We start from the raw sequence: 20,481 nt of genomic DNA on the forward strand, positions 1-20,481 counted from the left end.
ATTTTCACATGTTCAACACTTCCTGAGTTTCACCTGATTTCACTTTGTATTGAGCGTAACTTTAAGAAACGTTGTATTTTATGACTTTTAATAAATATACTGAGAGATTAGTCATAATTTGATAACTTTACATTTGACTACCGTGCATATTCCTTTGGAGTACTGAATAATGTTCATCAAACTAGCCCATAGATCATGCTGAACATCACATAAACGAAAGCATACAAAGAGAAAATGAAACAGTAACAAAATGAAAATTATAGAATATGCTTCAAAATAACCAGATTTATGAGAAATCTAATACTTGAAGGCTTGATAATGACTTCTAAACCTATTTCTAGATGCTCGAAATTCACCCACAAGTGAGGACATAACGATAGACAAATAGAGCAAAGAGAAGTCAAGCTATATGTCAATTATCTAGAAGTTTATAGGACGCACAGTGAATGGATGGAATGCTCTCAGTCTTTTCCTAGCCTCTGAAGACCTTATAGAGTAATTCTCAGGGGATCGTAACACGTCAAAAATATGATTTTATGTACAGAAGAAGAACAAATGAAACAACCTAGCCACCATTAATTTTAACCTGTTATTTTAAAAAGCAACTAATTTTGAATAAGTATCAAAGAAAAAACATGGGGATATAAGCAAATTTAGTGTAATCTTATAGTTTGTTGATTTTCTTAGATTTACTTTAATTCTTCCTAAATTCGACTTGTATTGCATATATATATATGGTTTTCGACATTTTGTAAGAAATGTCATGGTATTTATGTTCTAACAGCATATTGTATGGAATCAAACAACAATTTTACATGCTTATGATTTAGACAGAACAAAACCAACTGTTCAATAAATTAAGGTCACAATTACATACTTGTCATGATATACTTCATCACAAATCAATATTAATAAAAACGAATAATAGATATTAATGATTTTACATACTGTTCATAAATTCCATGCAATTATAACCATAGGATTTCGAATCTCTAGTTTCAGCTCCATGAAGTTACCATTGAGATAGTTTTTGTACTTGTTAACACTCATCTACGAGGTGTACCTATAAATTTAGGGAGACTCATATCCCACTGAAGATTTGAAGTAGCATTATGCATCATCTTGGTGACGGATATTAAGATCGGATATTTAGACAACCACTGATACCTCATAATACTGAGTTATTCTAGTAATCGAATGACAGTCAATATCATGTTCAAGTGATGAGTAATGAACATGCCTAGATCATAAATAACATTATATTTCATACACATAGTTCCCTTTATTATCTTAAATAGAGCAAGAACAAAGATTGGTGCAGAATAATATGAATTCATTTTATTTCGTTAGGTTCTCATCAGCTGCTTACAACCTAAATTATTTGAAATTCAACATTATTACAGATATTGACATACTTATACATAAGAGGGTGAATAAGGATCAATACATGTGTATGATGATGTAGCAAGCAAAGATTCAGATAGAGTTAATGAGCTCATAAAATGTTTGATTCGAATAAATAAATAAATAAAGTTAGAGAGGGGAAGTTCTGGAACATTGAAATAGTGATTAGAACTCATGAAAATAGATTAATGGTAATAAAGAAAATATGAATTGAAATCAATCAGTTATATATGATGTAATTTATATTTCAGAAAGAGTTGCAATAATGACGTAATAAATAAATAAATAGGAGCAAATTAATAGAAAGAGTGGGGGTTATTGTTACCAGGGTAAAGAAAGATTTATTACTGTCTCTTTTTGTATACATAGATCTGGTTTTAAACGTTTGATTGCTAACGCTTCAGCGAATTTCAAAAGGTTCGAGTTTGATTGTTTGTTAATCACCTTGAAGGACTTCAGTATATCAGCTTTATGTCCTGTATCAAGGAGATGTCTTGCGATAGCACTGTTGAATGAGTTCAGTCCATTTAATCTTAAACTTTTAGGAATATGTTCTTTGAATCGGACGTAGGCTCTCCTTTCTGTTCTACCAATGTAACTGCTTTGGCAGGTACATGTAAATTTGTATACACAGTTGGTGGTAACATGAAAGGGATACCTGTCGACCTTTGATTGTGTCAAAGAACATGTTGTTTTGGACAGGACAATCAATTTCGCTGAAGGATAGGTTCTTGTCAGTGCAGTTTTTAGTCTCATATTTATTGATCCTGTGACATCGTCACCTTTGAATTGAAGTTTAATAAAAATAGGCTTTTTTATTTGCTGTAATTTCTTTCGGTTTTTTATCTTCACATTTGCCGTATTTCTCAATAAATTTCAGTGGGTATCCGTTATTCTTTAAACATTTTTTAACATTCATAACTTCCTCTTCTAGTGTATCGGAAGTACATATTCTTTCTGTTCTGTAAAACAGTGTTTTGACCAGTGCCTTTTTGTAACTGATTGGACAAAAGCTATTGAAATTAAGATAACTACCATTCCATGTGTCTTTCTTATAAACTGAACGTTGAACTGTACCATATTTTCTTCTTTTCATCGCAATATCGAGAAAATGGAACTTGTTTTCTTTTTCATGTTCCATAGTGAAATGGATATTCGGATGTGCTTCGTTGAAAAACTCTAGCAGATTTATTGCTTGTTGTTTATTATTACATACGATGAAGGTATCATCAACATACCTCGAATAATACGTCATTTCATCAATCGCTCGTTTGAGTTTGGTTCTTTCGAGTTTAGGCATGAAAATATCTGCTAGGACAGGACCTAACGGACTTCCCATCGCTACACCATCGGTTTGTTTGTATATGATATATATATATATATATATATATATATATATATATATATATATATATATATATATATATACATCATATATAACTGATTGATTTCAATTCATATTTTCTTTATTACCATTAATCTATTTTCATGAGTTCTAATCACTATTTCAATGTTCCAGAACTTCCCCTCTCTAACTTTATTTATTTATTTATTCGAATCAAACATTTTATGGGCTCATTAACTCTATCTGAATCTTTGCTTGCTACATCATCATACACATGTATTGATCCTTATTCACCCTCTTATGTATAAGTATGTCAATATCTGTAATAATGTTGAATTTCAAATAATTTAGGTTGTAAGCAGCTGATGAGAACCTAACGAAATAAAATGAATTCATATTATTCTGCACCAATCTTTGTTCTTGCTCTATTTAACATTATATTTCTCCATCCAATTATACCAGTCACCAATTGGAGGTCGAGTATGTCATACATAAGCAATCAAAAACCATTCTACACATGATTCCACCAAAGACTAAACTCAGCATTCCTGGTGGTTATGAAAAGCAAAACCAATAAGCAATTAAGATTTATTGATTGTAATTACCGCTTTCAATTCACTAGGCATTAATTAATAGTAGGCTAAATTTAGAAATGCTCTATTACACTAAGTGCAATAAAAATAATAGGTAATTTTTTTATGGTGATCTAGCTTCAACTGACTCATGATTTCAACTATTGAAAAAAAATTGTTTAGATCACTCTCTAATCAACTTTTCGTAAAAAAACTTGACTACTTCATAACGAAAGCTAAACAAAGATTTTAAACTTGCTGTATGGAAGCCGTCATCTCATCATTTAATATACAGAAATAAATACTAGCTGGTTACTAGATCACAAACAATCTCGTTTTATCTACGTTTCAGCAAATGAAGAGAAGATTCGCTGGCTATCTTGTGATCATCAACTTTATCCCTAATAAATTGCTTAAAGGAGGTAGGTCATAATTTCTTGGCTGAATTTTTGATGTGCTAATCATAGCATTTAATCCTTCTCATATATTTTTATGTTTAGCCAGTCGCCCAATGCTTCTGTTTCCTCGAATCCATTCTGTTGAGCTTTAAGGTCAGTTCCGCAAGTACATTGTCAGTAATTTTATCAAGTCGATTCAATCGTTATAACAATCTAACCTTTGGGTGGGACCTGCTTCAATAGGAAATATTTGAAATGGTGTACTTGCAAACTCAGACTTTGTTTGCAATAATATCTCTTAATATAGCTATGAAAGATACTGGCTTCAATGTCTTGATGAATGACACCTCCACAGAAGTCACAGATGTCTATTTAGTAAACATAAACAAATATGAGAGTTGGTTCAAATTTGCTTTATTGATTGCTCAGAAAATCTAGATGATAAATGCAGTCTCACAGTGTCCAGTCATTTAGTTTAACGTTCAATGAAAACTTGAATAGAACTCTCCAGTAGTAGGAAAGTGAGTAACAATACACCTATAACGCCTTTGTGTAGTGAACTTGGTGTTGAGTGAAATACATTCGATTCAATGAAAGGTATAACTCCCCTCAAGGTTGCAAACACACTTTGTCCATGATTATCAATAAATACGGGACGGTTTTGTTATTTATACTGAAATACCTAAATCTATTAGTCACCGTTAAGTTAAGGAAAATCGTGCTTTTCTAGTTAATCTGTTTTGAGATGGTCACTAACCTTAGACAAATCTGCTTTCGAAAAATATATGAAACCTTAAGGTAATATCATTTACTATAAAATGTCCAGCGTAACTTATTTTTGGATCCTATCATTTAGAGAAATACAGATGATCCATTAAGTATATAGATATAGTTGTCTTATTTATAATTTTTGACATATACATGAAACTGACATGGATTATGTATACGAAGTGATACCGGACTGATTATGTATGTAACCACAAACCACCAATTATATTTCGTTGCAAATCTTAATTTAAAAGTCTTACATGATAGCACTTCAGTTTCTAATAGAATAGATGGGTGTTTCAAGTTTGATTCAGAACACGTCGAAATGACTGGTGGTAAGATGAGATTTTTGTTAAATGATCGAGAATTCCTAATTAAGTTGCTAACCTTTTATCTACTTCTATGTTCACTCAAAAGTGATACAAAACTATGTTTCTTCATTCATACTGCTTAAACTATTTGGTACATACCGCCATGTTGCATATTAGGTTCTTTCAAACAAAAAGGAACAAATTTTTTGAATGTAAGACATTCTTATGTTGCTAGCCAAAAGAGATAGTCAAATTTACTCCTAGCAGTATCCCTGGTTCTGATATTTTTACGAGAAATGATGACTATGAAGTCTATCTAAGTTATCTTTTATAAATTAATCAATTAAAACCTAACAGCACATTTTATCTATTTTGATAAAATGATTTGTTCGTATTATGAACTGATCCTTGTTAAACAACCACTGAAAGCCAGTAAACAATGGACAGTTGTTTTGTCCTAGTACAAGCCTCCTCAGTGGTCAAGTAAGCTATGGAAACTCAACAGTTTCCAAGACCTCGTGTAGCGATAAATGGTTTGCAGCAATCCTAGTAGTTTGAACCAAATTTACCTCATAAGTTAATATTATCTGGAGAATCATTAAAACCCGGAAACTACTAAAATACATATCGATCGGTAGCAATCATCAATAGTGAATAAACAAACTTAGTATTAACTTAAATTTACACAACTCAGGGATATTCATTTCAAAGTAAGTCGGTGAAGGCATAAGATCCTGTGAAAAAAATTTCTTGTCAATGATTTAATCTAATTAACCTGTACAATCGTATTCATAATTATTTTTACTTGCTAAAATAGTAGTCTATAGGAAAATGGAATGGTGTTGAATAACTGAAAAACCTGAAGTGGCATATTGTAATTAACTGTTTACGAAAATCAGATATTGAAAGGAAATTAAGAAATAATTGGCTGGTGAAGAAGGTTACGGTGAAGATAACTGTCCACTTCATACCTATTAAAGACAGAAGAATTAAAAGTTTTAATAACGGCTAATTAATATTTTTGAAAATAATTGGAAAATAGAGAAAAATCACGGATTGTGGAAGATACAAAGGAAGGTTAAGACCATGGATGAATCAGGACTTAGTTGCTTACTCCTGTTACCCCTCATGGAGGAGCATAGGGCGACCACCAGCGTTCTCCACCAAACTCTGTCCTAAGCAATCCTTCTCAATTGCTCAACGATGACCCGTGGTGTCGCGATTTGGTCTGTGTACGATCGATCCTTATGGAATCCAGTCTGTTGATCTCGAAGTTCGGTGTCCTTCATGCACCACTGTGCAGTGTAGTCCATCGTTTGAATTCCATATGACGTTGAAAATTTTCTCAGGTACCCCATAGTGTCGAGGAAGGTTCCATAAGGTTCTCTTATCCATGCCGTCAAAAGCCTTCTTAGAATCAAGGAAGTTAATGGGTAGTGGGAAGCTTCATTCAATTGATCGCTCAACGATGATCCTTAGTGTCATGATTTGGTCTGTGCACGATCAATCCTTACGGAATCCAGCCTATTGATCTTGGATTCAGTGGCGCTAGCCTATTTAAGAGTTCCTCAAAGTGTTCTACTCATCCGTTCCTCTATTCTTGAACCTCAGTGATTGGCTTTCATTCTTTGTCATTGACCGGTCTATCTGGTTTGCTGTATTTCCTTACCAGTTTCTTCGTTGTGTCATATATTGGTCTGATATTTCCTTCGCTTTCAGCTTTTTCCACTGTTCATGCTAGGTCTTCCACGTATTTCTACTTGTCAGCTCTAATGATCCTCATCGCTTGCTTGTTTGTTTCTGTATATTCAGCTTGTACCTTGACTTTCTCTGTTCTTGTTCGGCTGTTGTTAATTGCTGCCTTCGTGTTCTTCCTTTCTTCAATATTGTCCAGGGTTCCCATGGAGATCCATTTCTTATGATGATGCTTCTTGTGGCCTAGCACCTCCTAACACGTTGGAGTTAGTGTTGCTTTAATCCATCTCAAGTTGCCCTCCATAGTAGTTTCATCTTCTTGGAGTAGATCTTGTAAGGCTTGGAAACTGTTGTTGTTTAGAGCTTTCTCGAATTCGTTGAGTTTGTCAGCATCACGAGAGAATGCTGTATTAAATCTTTTAAATGCTGTCTCTCCAGTCATCCAGTGCTTCCCTAGCTTCAGTTTCATCTTGGCAACCACCAGTCGGTAGTGATCTGAGGCTACGTCAGCTCTTCTCATGGTTCTCACGTCTTCCATAGACCTTCTGAATTTTTTAATGATCCAAATGTGATCGGTCTGATTCTCTGTAGTGTGATATGGTTCAGTGAGTGTTAGCGGGACATAGACTAGATTAAAGCATGCTCAATGCATGATTGCTTTGGTGCACGCTGATTGGCTAATTCTTATCCAATCAGCACTAGTCGATAGTTGGAGAATACTCTGGAATCTTCTAATGTAAAAACTATAAATATACTGACGTTTTCCCTATTGTGCTTCTGGCTTGCATCTTGCTTCCATCTAACCTTGTTATTTGGAATATAATCTCTTTCCTGTTCAACCGTGTTTTGATTTGGGGTCTTGTCGAGTGAATCGGTGTCCGAGAATACTAAGCAATAGGAATAGCTGGGTCATAACCGTACCAAAAAGATAATATTGAATAAAGCCATTAATAATAATAATAATAATAATAATAATAATAATAATAATAATAATAAGAGAGAGTTATAACAGTGAGACAAACGAAGCTTTGCGTATGTGTTTGTGTAGGAATATTGTGCAACCTATTACTATTTTGTTGAATGCACATAGATTTGCAAATCTCTCACCATTCTCGTTCCTTTCTCCCAGTCACTCCATGTCGTCCGATTACATCTTCATATCCGATATTGTTCATTCCAACTTTGACGTTTATCTCTCCCATCAGAATGGTGAGATCCTTTCTTGGGCACTTCGCTATGATTGATTGCAGCCTCTCATAGAACTGGTCTTTATCGTCATCGTTGCTATCATTGGTGGTTGTATAAATTGAATAAAATTCATTGTGATTCCCTCCTTCTTTATTTGCGGGATGCTTTGGTGATCATGGGTCCATAAGATTCCCATCCTACATGTGCTTTACGTGTTTCTTTATATAGCATCAAAGCAACTCCCTGAGTGTGTGGAGCATTTTCTTCCTCGTGACCAGAGTACAGCAGTATCTCTCCGGAATCTATCCTTTTCTGTCCATCTTGGGTCCAATGAGCTTCACTGATTCCGAGCACCACCAAATTGGGTCTCCTCATTTTTGTAGCTATTTGGTTGGTCCTCCAGTTCTCCCACATTGTCCGAACATTCCATGTACCTATAATAATTGTTGCTCTGATTGTTAGAAGGCGCATCATCCCCATGACTTGAGAAGAATCTGGCCTATCACCATGAGGTGTTATAATTCATCTGAGACAAGACCATTCAACTCCCAGGGTACAGTTTAAATTGTTTATTCTGGTTAGCGTTTTTATTTAGCAAGGTTGTTTTCTACGGGATGGGGATGCTGACCCCATGCTCAACTCTCCTCATTTACCCGTGCTTGGGACCGGCAGTAACCCTAGAAGAGCTACAAGCAATGTTATGAATGAGGTAATACTGTTTTTGTAAAAAAAATGTTAGGCTTTAACTGACGGTTAGTTACAGCCTTTGATGTGCATAAGCTTTCCAGTTGCACTCCTCTTGAGTTGATTTTTCTGACTATATGGAAAATTTTGAAGGAGTCTTCTTGTGCAGCAGTAACGAAAATTAACTGGATATTTCAAAATGAAGCTTTTGACTGACTTATGTAGTCAGTATCTAATCATTTCCATGGGTTTTGTGCATCCACGATCCAATAGCGAGTTAAACCCGAATTTTCATATTCTTGATTGTCAGCATATGAAGGTTACATGTAAGTTTGATATCACATCGAAGCCATCTAAATAAATATGGAACCGATTAAAATTTAGAAACCGATTTGTATTTTCAACAAACCCATAAATTCCTAGATATCTAATCTCGAGTCTTCTGATTTTCCATAAATAAATACATTTACATCATTTGTACGATTCTCTTTCTCCAACTGAGATAGATTACTTCATATGATTTGGGCATAAATAATAAGAACTAATATTTTGAACTACTCATATTTTAGCCAGTAGTAACCTAAGAAAAATAGAAACAAGCCAGCCATGTTCATGCACAGTCTTACAAATCGTGCTACTTCAGAGAGAAAAGCTAATTTTAAGATGAATAGGCTGTTTGTTAAATCACTTGTGATTCCATCACAATAAATTACGAACGATACTGACGTTGGCTCATTGATTATTTTACTTTCTTGATGAACGGGCCTATTTGTGTAGAGTTTTCATTTTCAACAATTTTAGAGTTCCAAACTAAAACCCTTCCAAGCATCAACTCTGGGATTCAGGATTTCCCAATCTTCACATGCTTTCGCATAATTTTCGCTCATCTTGGACATAATTGTTAGTCCTCTTTAGTTCCTCGACCGTATCTGTTAGCTTAACGTGGTGGTTAGGCTTGCATATTGTAACGACTCCATCGAATGATATTGTCTAGAACACTTATTTCTTTAAAACTCACCATATCAAGCAGGTAGGATGGGGAATGGAAACTTAAAGGCGAAGTCCTGATGCCGATTGTACAGGCGTGTGACAACAGTATGGTGTTTCTTTCCGACAACCTGCGTCTATAACGACGCTGCCTTTTCACAATAGAAAGGAGTTTAAAAAAGTCGACGATGAAAGTGCCATACCTCATGGGTTTCCGTTGCCTGCAGTAAAGCCCTTTGAAATACAGAGCTAACATGATCGAAAAATTACCACAATGAAGCTATGTGACCAATCTCAAACGATTGCTCCCTGGTCTGTGAGGCCATGTTTCCAGGGTGGTAGGACTACTAATAAAAGTTTCCTTTTCAAGTCGCAAAAAGAAATATTAAATTCCAAGCAATGTTATACCATAAATTCTGCTTCAAACTATTCACTAGAGCTTTTAATGTCCGGACCGTACATCAACTTGAACAATGTCTCACAACCTGAGACCCTAGAACCTCGTGTCATCGATGCAGTTTCCGAAACACGTATACATGACCCTATTGTGGTTCATTCACCTGATTTTACTGGCCAGTATGGGAAACCAACGCGATATACCCTTCGTGTATTTAGAGTAAGTATAGCACTAAGTTAGAAACTTGGACAGGGACTTCTTGTTCCCAATTATTTATGTACTGTCCGTCTCAATGGTACAAAAACAACTTAAGATAGAAACACGCGTCACTGTCTCTTTATGGTTTCTGCCAGTACCACCACTAAATGCAGCTCAGATAGAGTAGACGACGAGTCTTACAAGAAAATTTATGACATCCAAAAAGTTAGAGCCTTAGATGCAGTAGTCGTAACAGGCGATTTTTAAAGCCCAAGTTGGTTGGCTGAGTCAAACTCAAAAACATTTTAATGGATCTTATGGAGTCCCAGCCTAACGATAACCGCCTGCTGCAATTTCGCTCAATCAATTATTCCTAACAGGTGAAAACTTTAAGCATAAGTGAAGAAATTGTCTAACATGGCGACTCCCAACATCAACACAACAAAGGATACAGAGAGATCGTATCACCACCAGCCATTGTTGAAGAAGCTCAGTAGGCGACTGCTGCTCTCACTGAAATACGTGCTTGAACTCTGACCCCATCCAATTGAGAGCATGTATTCCTATAAGTTTTGCAAGACGTAGGGAATGCACAGCAAGAAGATGCCTTAGATATCAATCCGAATATGGAAAGGGGAAGGATACATTCATGAAAGAATTAGCTAGGAACTTAGTCGATCGTAGAGAAACAGTTCATTCTGAAAAAGCTTAAGAAAATAGGAGCTGTAAATACCGTATTGACATTCGCTAACAGCAACGACAACTCAAGCATAAACCAACAAAAACCTACACAGCGGTCGTTAGTGGATAGTGAAAGGAAAAGAAAGTGGCAACAGGTAACAACATTCAATTCTACGGTGAGACTATATTTTATGGACGGACCAATCAGATTTATGATAACAGGTCTTAGATTTTGACGTAAAATTCACTTATCCATAGAGTCTTGGCATTATAGCTGATGTCAGTTCGTGATGAAAACCCTATATCTGATTCCTAATACTAGCCACCAACTGTAAATATTAATTCTAATTCCTCACGCTAGTTTATAACCCTCATTTAGCCGTAGTATGTAGGTGGACATTTTCAAGGTTTCTTTAGCGTCGCTCAAAGGTTGCCCATGAATTAGTCTCACCAATTCTACCCTAACACCTACATCAGGTCTGCTACGTTTCACCCTGTTGCTAAGAAACATGATCTACGGAAGTAGTATACATACGTAGGATAAAAATTTATGAAGATAGGTGCATTCGAAGCATTCCTTTCGTTTTGTGTGACGACCGTATAAGCAATGTTGAAATCAGGCAAAGCTACTTGGCAAAGGTAGTAAATTAGTTGATGAAATAGTGAATCTCCGTCAAGTGTGTTGGTTGCGACATGTCCAAAAGACTGCCTATCGCGACAAGCGATGCTCATTAATGCAGAAATAGATTGAAAGAAAGCTAGGGACGCTGAAACCAAAATTAGCATCAATTCATGAAGTCACTGACTGTAGGTAGGTTCAGACTACCTGGTTAGCGTTCGCGTGATAACCGCGACCAAGGGTTACAGAATCTGGATGATATGGCTCGGAATAGTTCACAATGATGCAGATGCATTCACTCTTTTTCCTTGAAATCTTCAAATTCATGATCCCTCTTTCCACATTCTTTTTAAATCACATTCCCATAGTTTAGTCCTTATTCTTAATACCACTACTATATAGTTTGGATCCTTTTTTATTTTCATCTAGTGTTAATCACTTATGGAAACTTGGGCCAGAGCACACCTGTTGATGATGACTGTCTGTCTAGGTATCTCTTAAGCTATATTTCACGAAGATATGACAAATTGGTTTGAGAATTACTACACTATTTTTAACATCTATCCAGCCGTTCAGTAATGTTATGACGACGTGGCCCCTCTAATTAATTATGTTTGGTATCATAAAATTGTTTAGCAATGATATACCTAATTATCTAGAACCCATGACTAGTTTAAAAAACCGATAATCTACTTCGAATCGAGAAGTCAATATTACTTTTTATTAAACCATCCAAAGAATAACAGAATCTGAGACTATTATAATGAATATCACAGTCGGATACACTCTGTCAGTCCCCAGCCACTTTGAACGTCATCCAGTCTAATGAACAGATAGGTTTTAGACAGGGTGGAGGCAACCAGGTTAGTTGTGAAGTAAGTCTGTACAGTCATCGACTATTGTCCTGAACCATGTAGAGTGATTCAAGCTTTCCAAATGAGGTTTTGGATGTAAAGTTAATCAATGGTTGGATACTTTAGGTGGTATTTCTCAAAACAGCGTTAAATTTTAAGCTGAAAAATTGTTATTAAGATCTGAAATAGTTTGCCCAAATATATAAAGTGAAATAAACAATACCACAGTAACCGACCGCCCATATAATACTTTTAACAAAAGGAAAATAGTCATTAGCATTCTGAATTTCGAAAAAAATTTCGTCATGGGAAATTAGACACTGCGAAAGACACTTTTACTATTCTATTAACAAAGGCAATCAACAAACGTCAAATCCATGCCTTGGATGAACGTAAATTAGGTATCATCAAAACCACTAACAATAACAATGTAGAGAAGAGGCGAGACCAAAAATATGAAATGTACATATATTTTACGTTACTACGAGTAACAAAGGGCTATGTAATACTTAGTGGATGAAGTCTAAAACAAGAAAAAACACTTTACGTTGGGTGAAATGAATCAAAATCATGTTATGTACTCAAATAATGAATAGTTGGAGCGAGAGAAACCAAATGATCTAGTTCATTCCAATTCTACTGGTTTGTCCCAGTTAAACTTTTGTCCCGGGACGACACCAACCGACTTGGATAGAGCATATGGATGTTTAGACCTGAAAAATGAAGTACGATATAATTTTACCTATTTACTTGTGACATATCAGCCACAGGAAGTAAACTTAAACTAAAAGAAAAATGAGATTGATAGACATAAGTGTACAGAAGATTGAGAGTGCAGTTTATAGCACAGTAGATAGTTGTCCGTAGATAGCACAAATGACAAAAACGCCTTAATAATCATCATAGTGACAGTGAAATACATGTCAGTTGCCAAAATCTTCAACTAATAAATTCAGCCGAGACGAATATACTGCCCATAAGATCAACAGTTTCACCACTGAGGACTTGTGGCACCCAATTTACCAACCCATTACTAATCACAATACGCCCTGAAGAAAAGTGAAATGTTTACGGAACAATGTGTCACAGTTCTTACGTTATTTCCGAATGATACAAAAGTTCTTTAGCACTACAAATTATACCTTTTCCTCTTAATGAGTATGTACTGTGCACATAAGCGACAGCTTGGAACAGTAACCATTCAAGTAATGTTTAAGTTAGTTAACATACTAAATTACGAATCCGCTGAATATCTAGAAATAATTGGCGCCTACACCATGAATTTATCACGACTAAAAGCGACTACTTCTGGACTACACGAAAATACCCCTCTCGTCACAAAAACATACACTATGGATTTTACACTAGATCTAAATGAAATGTTTTACCGTAAATAGTGGGCCCAACAAAAAAAGGTTCAAATACAGTGAATCACTAGAGGGAATTATGGGAAGCTATTTAAGGTTCAGTTCTAGATACTTAGGAAGATGGTGTAAACTACACATAAAAATAACACTGAAGCGTGAGGTTACTGCATTTTAAGCATATAAAGAACTACACTTAATGACTTAATTATAGTAACAACTAAACTGTCTCTAGTAGCTCAAGTACATAGTGTTCATCACCATATGTATAATTAATCGTTTTTAAAATATATTGAGTAACCCTGCTTAATGAGCGAGAAAACGTCAATTAATGAATCACCTAATCCCATGTATTTTTTTGCTTCGTAACTAACACAAACATCTACATTGGTTAGTACCATCATGTAAAAAAAATTATTCGAGAGGCTCATGATAGGTTGGCGGTTAGAGAACCTGACTTCCAACGACGAGCTATAAGTTTGACATTCCTCTCCATCTACTTTTATTTGATCAGGCTTGTAGCATCGATAATCACAAAGTTAGGATCAAGTCCTAATGCACAAAAATGTACTTGGGTACTAAGTTGCGCTAATTTGCTGTTTTCCGCGTCATCCAAAAGTCACCAAGTTATTTTATTAATATTAAATATCCCTCTAAGACAGAAGAGAGACCAACAAACCGTTAGGTAACCTCCTTGTACCAATATCTATGTGTTAAAATAATAACAAATAAATAAGGTAACCCAATAATTTGTAATCCAGACGAGTCTGGAAAATACATATTAGCGACTAGGAAGTATCCGATAAAACTCGGATGCAGCTATCTTTGTTTCCGATACATGAATGCATACACAGGAATGAGAAGTGATTGAATCTTTTAGTAAGGAATGACCTGCGTGCACAGTTTAGTGATATTTGAACTAGTTATCATGGGTAGAATCCATTGACTGAGTCTCCATTTCGCAATAAGGACGATTCTAGACTATCAATTACTAGTTCAGAGTAGCTATACTTAATTGATGTTAAAAATGTTCCTACGAACAATATTGATAAGAATAATCAAAAATACATGAAAGTAATGTGAAAGACATCTCAACTTATAAACTCAATTTTAAAACTAATCTGAATGCATCACACCGAGTGGATTTAATTTGGCAATAATCGGCAGCTTAAAAAAGTGCAGACACTTGGTGATAAAATGGATAATTGCAGCACGAATCTTCACTAGAGCCAGGAAGGTGAATGAAACGAAAGAACTTAGAGTTACAGACAATATAAATTAGGGTCCAAGTTAGCTATTACAAGGTTAATAGTTATTAAGACAATCAGATTACGAAATCTGTCGAATTAAATGTTACGTGGCTGTTAGTTTAACGCCTCACCAGCGGCCGGTGTTGTACATGGTGTTGAACACCTTGTGTCAGAGTTCAACCACTTGAGTGTTAATTAAATTCTGTAGACGGTTGGCAACCAAATATAAAGGTAAGTGGCAGAACGATGAAACTCACTCTGACCCAGCTTCAAGCCTTTTCAGGCCAGAAGCATAAATATCAACAGGTTTCTTAACTCCGCGTCGCCCATCTCGAGCAAAGTAATCATTATGTGATATCTTGTCATTTATGCCATTGGGAAGATAAGCAGGTGGTTGAGTCCGTTTAGAGCATTGTTCAGCATATCTAAGAGAATTATTATATTCCCTTCCAATAAGGAAGTCCCGGACATGAGCCATAAAATAAGTCAACCGATCCCCACCTTTGATCGACATTTATAGGAGTACAGTTGGAAAGTACACAATAACAGTAAATCCCGCCCAGCCCCCCTCAAGGTCTAATAGCCTTGAACAGCTGAATTTATGGCGGGTGTTCACATTCGAAAAGCAATTTAGAGCCCAACATTTATCATCTTACAGAAGTTCTACTAGTTTGATAGATAAGTGCCGAAGACAACAACATAACTCCCACCCAGAATTTAAATTCAAACATTCGAAACTACCTAAGCATTTCTCTCACGCAAAAGCCATTGTAACGTATCCCCACTTGCAGGGTGAAAAAAACAAATAGAGTGAAGGTTAAGGCCTAAATGGAAGCACTTAGTGAGAACCACGATTATAAGTGAAACACTAAACCAGTAAGTGAACGGGAAAATTTATGAAAAAGCTGTACAACACACTTGGAATAAACGTCAAAAGGAAGGACTTAAATTACGAACATTTATACTATTCCCGATGACGTATGTGTAAGTTAGCATTGTTTTCTGATTTTCGCACACTCAACGGATCTTTTATTACTATAAAATTCTTAAAATTGTCACAAACAGTAAAAATGATATTCCGTTTCCTCTTAGTGGGACTTTCAGCATCCTAGCTGCTCAGCAGACGTTACTTAATTAAAAATGAATTTGAGAGTCGTCGGAAGAAATTCGAAATGTTACAAAATCAAGGTTCTGTGTCTCTAAAAACAAGCTACGCCGATAATGGCAAATTCGAAGGTTAAATGAATATTGACGTATGATTGATGTCATTTAGGTGTACATTTGGTCTTGAGAGAAAATCACAAAGGAAAGAACTGATTCAGAAACCAACAGAACTCTCCCTTTTGAACGTCGACTTGACCTCAGTTGCTTTACTGTTAATCGATGTTTCACGCTAGCATCGAACTCGGAGAATATGCCCATAAATCTTTCAGGATGATACATTGTCATCTGAGTAGTCGGCAATGTTATACGCTTTTGAGCCACAAGAAGCATCATCATAAGAAATGGATCTCCATGGGAACCCTGGACAATATTGAAGAAAGGAAGAACACGAAGGCAGCAATTAACAACAGCCGAACAAGAACAGAGAAAGTCAAGGTACAAGCTGAATATACAGAAACAAACAAGCAAGCGATGAGGATCATTAGAGCTGACAAGTAGAAATACGTGGAAGACCTAGCATGAACAGTGGAAAAAGCTGAAAGCGAAGGAAATATCAGACCAATATATGACACAACGAAGAAACTGGTAAGGAAATACAGCAAACCAGATAGACCGGTCAATGACAAAGAATGAAAGCCAATCACTGAGGTTCAAGAATAGAGGAACGGATGAGTAGAACACTTTGAGGAACTCTTAAATAGGCTAGCGCCACTGAATCCAAGATCAATAGGCTGGATTCCGTAAGGATTGATCGTGCACAGACCAAATCATGACACTAAGGATCATCGTTGAGCGATCAATTGAATGAAGCTTCCCACTACCCATTAACTTCCTTGATTCTAAGAAGGCTTTTGACGGCATGGATAAGAGAACCTTATGGAACCTTCCTCGACACTATGGGGTACCTGAGAAAATTTTCAACGTCATATGGAATTCAAACGATGGACTACACTGCACAGTGGTGCATGGAGGACAGCTGATAGACACGCTCCAAGTGAGGACTGGGCTGCTTACTTTTTCCCTTTCTTCCTCTTCTGGTGGTTGGCTGGTTTATGAAGACCTACATATCTGAGGGGAGGCATGAAATATAATATATAGCTTGGATGTAATGAGACTATTTGGTGTTTGCGGATGGCCTAGCTCTTCTATCCTATACACAACGAGAAATACAAATGAAGATAGCTAACATGTCAGAAGCCTCTGTATCAGTAGGCCCCAACATTCACAAGTTTAAATGTGAGATCCTCAAATACAACACGCAGAACACCAACCCACACTTGATGAAGGGGCTCTGGAAGAAGTGGAAATGTTCACGTGCCTGAGCAGTATCATCAATGAACAAAGGAGATCCGATGCAGACGTCTAAGCAATGATTGGTAAAGTAAGGGCTGCAGTCCTTCAGCTGAAGGACATATGGGATTCAAAACAATTGTCAACCAATATCAAAGTGAGAATCTTTAATACGAACGTCAAGATACTTCTATTGTATGAATCTGAAACTTGAAGAACTACCACAACTATCATTAAAAATATACAAGTATTCATAAACAATTGTCTACGCAAGATACTGAATGCCCGTTGGCCAGATACCTTCAACAAAAGCCTACTATGGCAGAGTACAAGCCGACTTCAAGTTGAAGAGGAAATTAGGAAGACATTGGAAGTGGATAGAACATACATTTCTGGAATCACCAAACTGTATCACGGGGCAAGCACTTACTTGGAATCCTGAAGGGAAACGGAAAAGTGAGAGAATAAAAAACACACTGTGTTGGGAGTTGGAAGCAGATATGAAAAGGATCAATAGAGACTGAAAAGAAGTGGTAAGGATTGCCCAGAACTGAGTTAGATGGAGATTGCCGATGAGAAACTGATGCTCCCCTATGAGAGATAACAGGCGTAAGTATGTGAGTAGTCGACGGATACTCTTTGGCCCACAAACTCTGAATTCTCCATAGTTATGTGTACTTTACAAGATTTCTTCAAGCTCTGACGATTTTTGTTTAAACCTGCAGCTACATGAATGTTCCGTTACATTAAAGAATAATTTGCGGCGATATACTGTACCTCATGTATTTACCCCGGTGTCATTCAGCCGAAGTAAGTTATCTGTGAATTTTAGGGGCCCAGCTATCATCACGATTTGCAAATGATAGTTCTCCCGATAAAATATGGATACAAAATAATCCTTAGAAAAGTAGGGAAGTGCAAAAGCTCAGTGTTCGGTGTGCATCATAGATTTATGGTCGCTGCTATGAACTGATTCATGCTACTAGATTAATAAACCTGTTCAAATATGCCTGACTCGGCCAGACGTTACTCACGGATTGATATGGTCTTATTGAGAAGCCACATCATCCTCTATCCTGAGCTGTCCTAACCTGATAGTCAGAGCATGCTACTTTTAAGGGACCCTGAAGGATCAAAGCAATGTTGCCGACGAAATAACATAATTAATGTATTGACGAAAGAGTTAAGTACGATTATCACCTCTGGATGACTAAGCTATGCAGCTTATATCATGTACCCACTGTAGATCACCAACGTAGATGTTCTATGTCGGAATGATTAGAGGCCTACCCGAGTTGAACGTGAATGGCGTGACGAACCAACTAACGTCGAAGTCAGACCTCGTGGTCAGCACCTTACGTGGACTACCCCCATTGACATATCAAGGTACTATAGATGCTTTGAAGACTGTACAACACAAAGGAAGTTACTACAGAAATATATTAGTTAAAGTAGATACAAGCGAAAGTAAGACCACTGCCGCATGGGCCAGTCCATGGCATACGATTAACTAATGCGCGTTGCTTGTACATGACCTTGGCAGGGAGCGATGATCTGTTCGACATTCAGTGATCCAACTGCCGGATGATTTGGCTAGGGCTCAATGACATTTCACTGGCCCTACACCATGTTAACTTTGACTGGCCTTCATCACCATTTATCGACCATTCAAAGTTAAATGATAAAACTTCTAAGGGTGAGTACATTCAGCTTGAATTATCACTTTTCCCGGGGTTTAGTGTTATTCCGTCACCTTTAAAAAGGTAAAAACACTTAATGTAAATATTAAGTGTAACGAATGTACCGAAATTCATTTGAAAGCAGTGATTTCCGGGAGAATATTTCGTGAAAAGATAAGTGCTTGAAAGCTCTCCCATAATATGATGGTCACGTTTTCAGAGTTCCACTGATATCAGTAGTCCATGTGTTGTATGAGAAGGATCACTGAATATTTCATTTTGAGTCTCATATAAACAGGCGGGACCAATCTTGGAAATTCAGTCAGCAACTTTATTTGAGCATACATATGACTTCATTCAATCTATAGGCTCATAGACATTGAGTTGAACGTTATGGGGCAGTAGATTTTTAACTCAGAAGCTTATGACACCGAATCAGTCGGAGACGCAATTTTATGGTAATTCGTTTTCAGGTGCCATTTTAATTCAAAATCAACTTTAGTGCAGGGTGTTGAGATTACTAGTATTTTATCAATGATGTTGGGTGAGTGTTGACTAGCTGTTGGTTGGTCACCCATGCTTACGATGTAGTAAGACAAAAATGTTCTACGTGACAGAAGTCTGTGATTATACTATCATGAGTATTATGAATATTCCCTCAAAATATATTATTCGAGTTGCTAGCAAGATTTGTCTCCCTAAAACTAACTACTTTTCAAACATTCAACATTGCTGTTGATCATATTGATTGTTTTGGCCACTACTATGTAGAGTACACCCGATCAAGCGTCCCCAGCAGATTACAGTACAACCTGATGTGAAACACGTTTCCCACTGTTGATAGCCATCTTGGGAATTTCACTGTGTCATTAAATATAAGTCCCCTCACAAATATCCATCCTTCCTTGCCTGTCTTCAAGCCAGTTTCTCATAAAAAACTTGGGTGGCAATGTAGTCTGATTTTACTGTGTCTAATTTGTAATTGTGGTTATTCGAACCTTGCTGCTACTACAGAAACATTTGTAATAACTTTCTCACTCCAGCTGAAGTTCCTTTCAAACTATGGAACCAGTTAAAAATTTTGTGAACAATATGTTAGCATTAGTTAAACTATTGTATGTCAGTGCATTTCTGATGAAACCCGAATGGCTTCTGGACAACACTTATGTGTGAATAAGTCGTTTGTAAATAAGCATAATTCGTAGATTTTTTTAATTTGTTTACACTGCATATTTGTGGTGAGAAAATTAAACTGTCACATTCACATTTGTTTATCGAGGGTATTTTGACAAGATTATGTATTGCTCAGTAATTCCAATCGCAGTGAGCTTAATCTAATATTAATCTACGTTTAGTTAAAAAGGTTCTATACTTAGCTAACGAATTCCTGATGATAGCAAAATATCGTCGATTTACTTAGACAACGAAAAGGTTCGTCAAAACGTCTACTAAGTTCACGTCTGTCACTTTTTATATGCTTAGTTTTGTAATGCATCAAAAGTGTGTATCCGACTTCTGTAACGGTAACGACTACTTGTGAAACACTAACCCAGAGGGCTACATTTTGAAAAATGTTGGTCATCATCTTTGATACTAGCGTGTGCAGTCTTTCTCGTTATTGATGGATACACGT

The 20,481-nt window shown here is 36.4% G+C and overlaps 1 protein-coding gene across 1 annotated transcript; it reads right to left on the reverse strand.

Moving 5' to 3' along the window:
• Window positions 1–12,726: 12,726 nt before the first annotated feature.
• On the reverse strand, window positions 12,727–15,306 carry NDUFA7 (NADH dehydrogenase [ubiquinone] 1 alpha subcomplex subunit 7; the record flags this gene model as incomplete). The annotated part of the gene is made up of 2 exons (XM_012942711.3): window positions 14,973–15,306; window positions 12,727–12,814 (listed from the first exon to the last, which is right to left on the reverse strand). Exons 1-2 carry the CDS (start codon window positions 15,227–15,229, stop codon window positions 12,727–12,729), a joined length of 345 nt encoding a protein of 114 aa, XP_012798165.1. The 5' UTR covers window positions 15,230–15,306.
• Window positions 15,307–20,481: the final 5,175 nt, after the last annotated feature.

This window comes from Schistosoma haematobium, chromosome ZW (assembly GCF_000699445.3).
Source record: "Schistosoma haematobium chromosome ZW, whole genome shotgun sequence".
Classification (NCBI taxonomy): domain Eukaryota; kingdom Metazoa; phylum Platyhelminthes; class Trematoda; order Strigeidida; family Schistosomatidae; genus Schistosoma; species Schistosoma haematobium.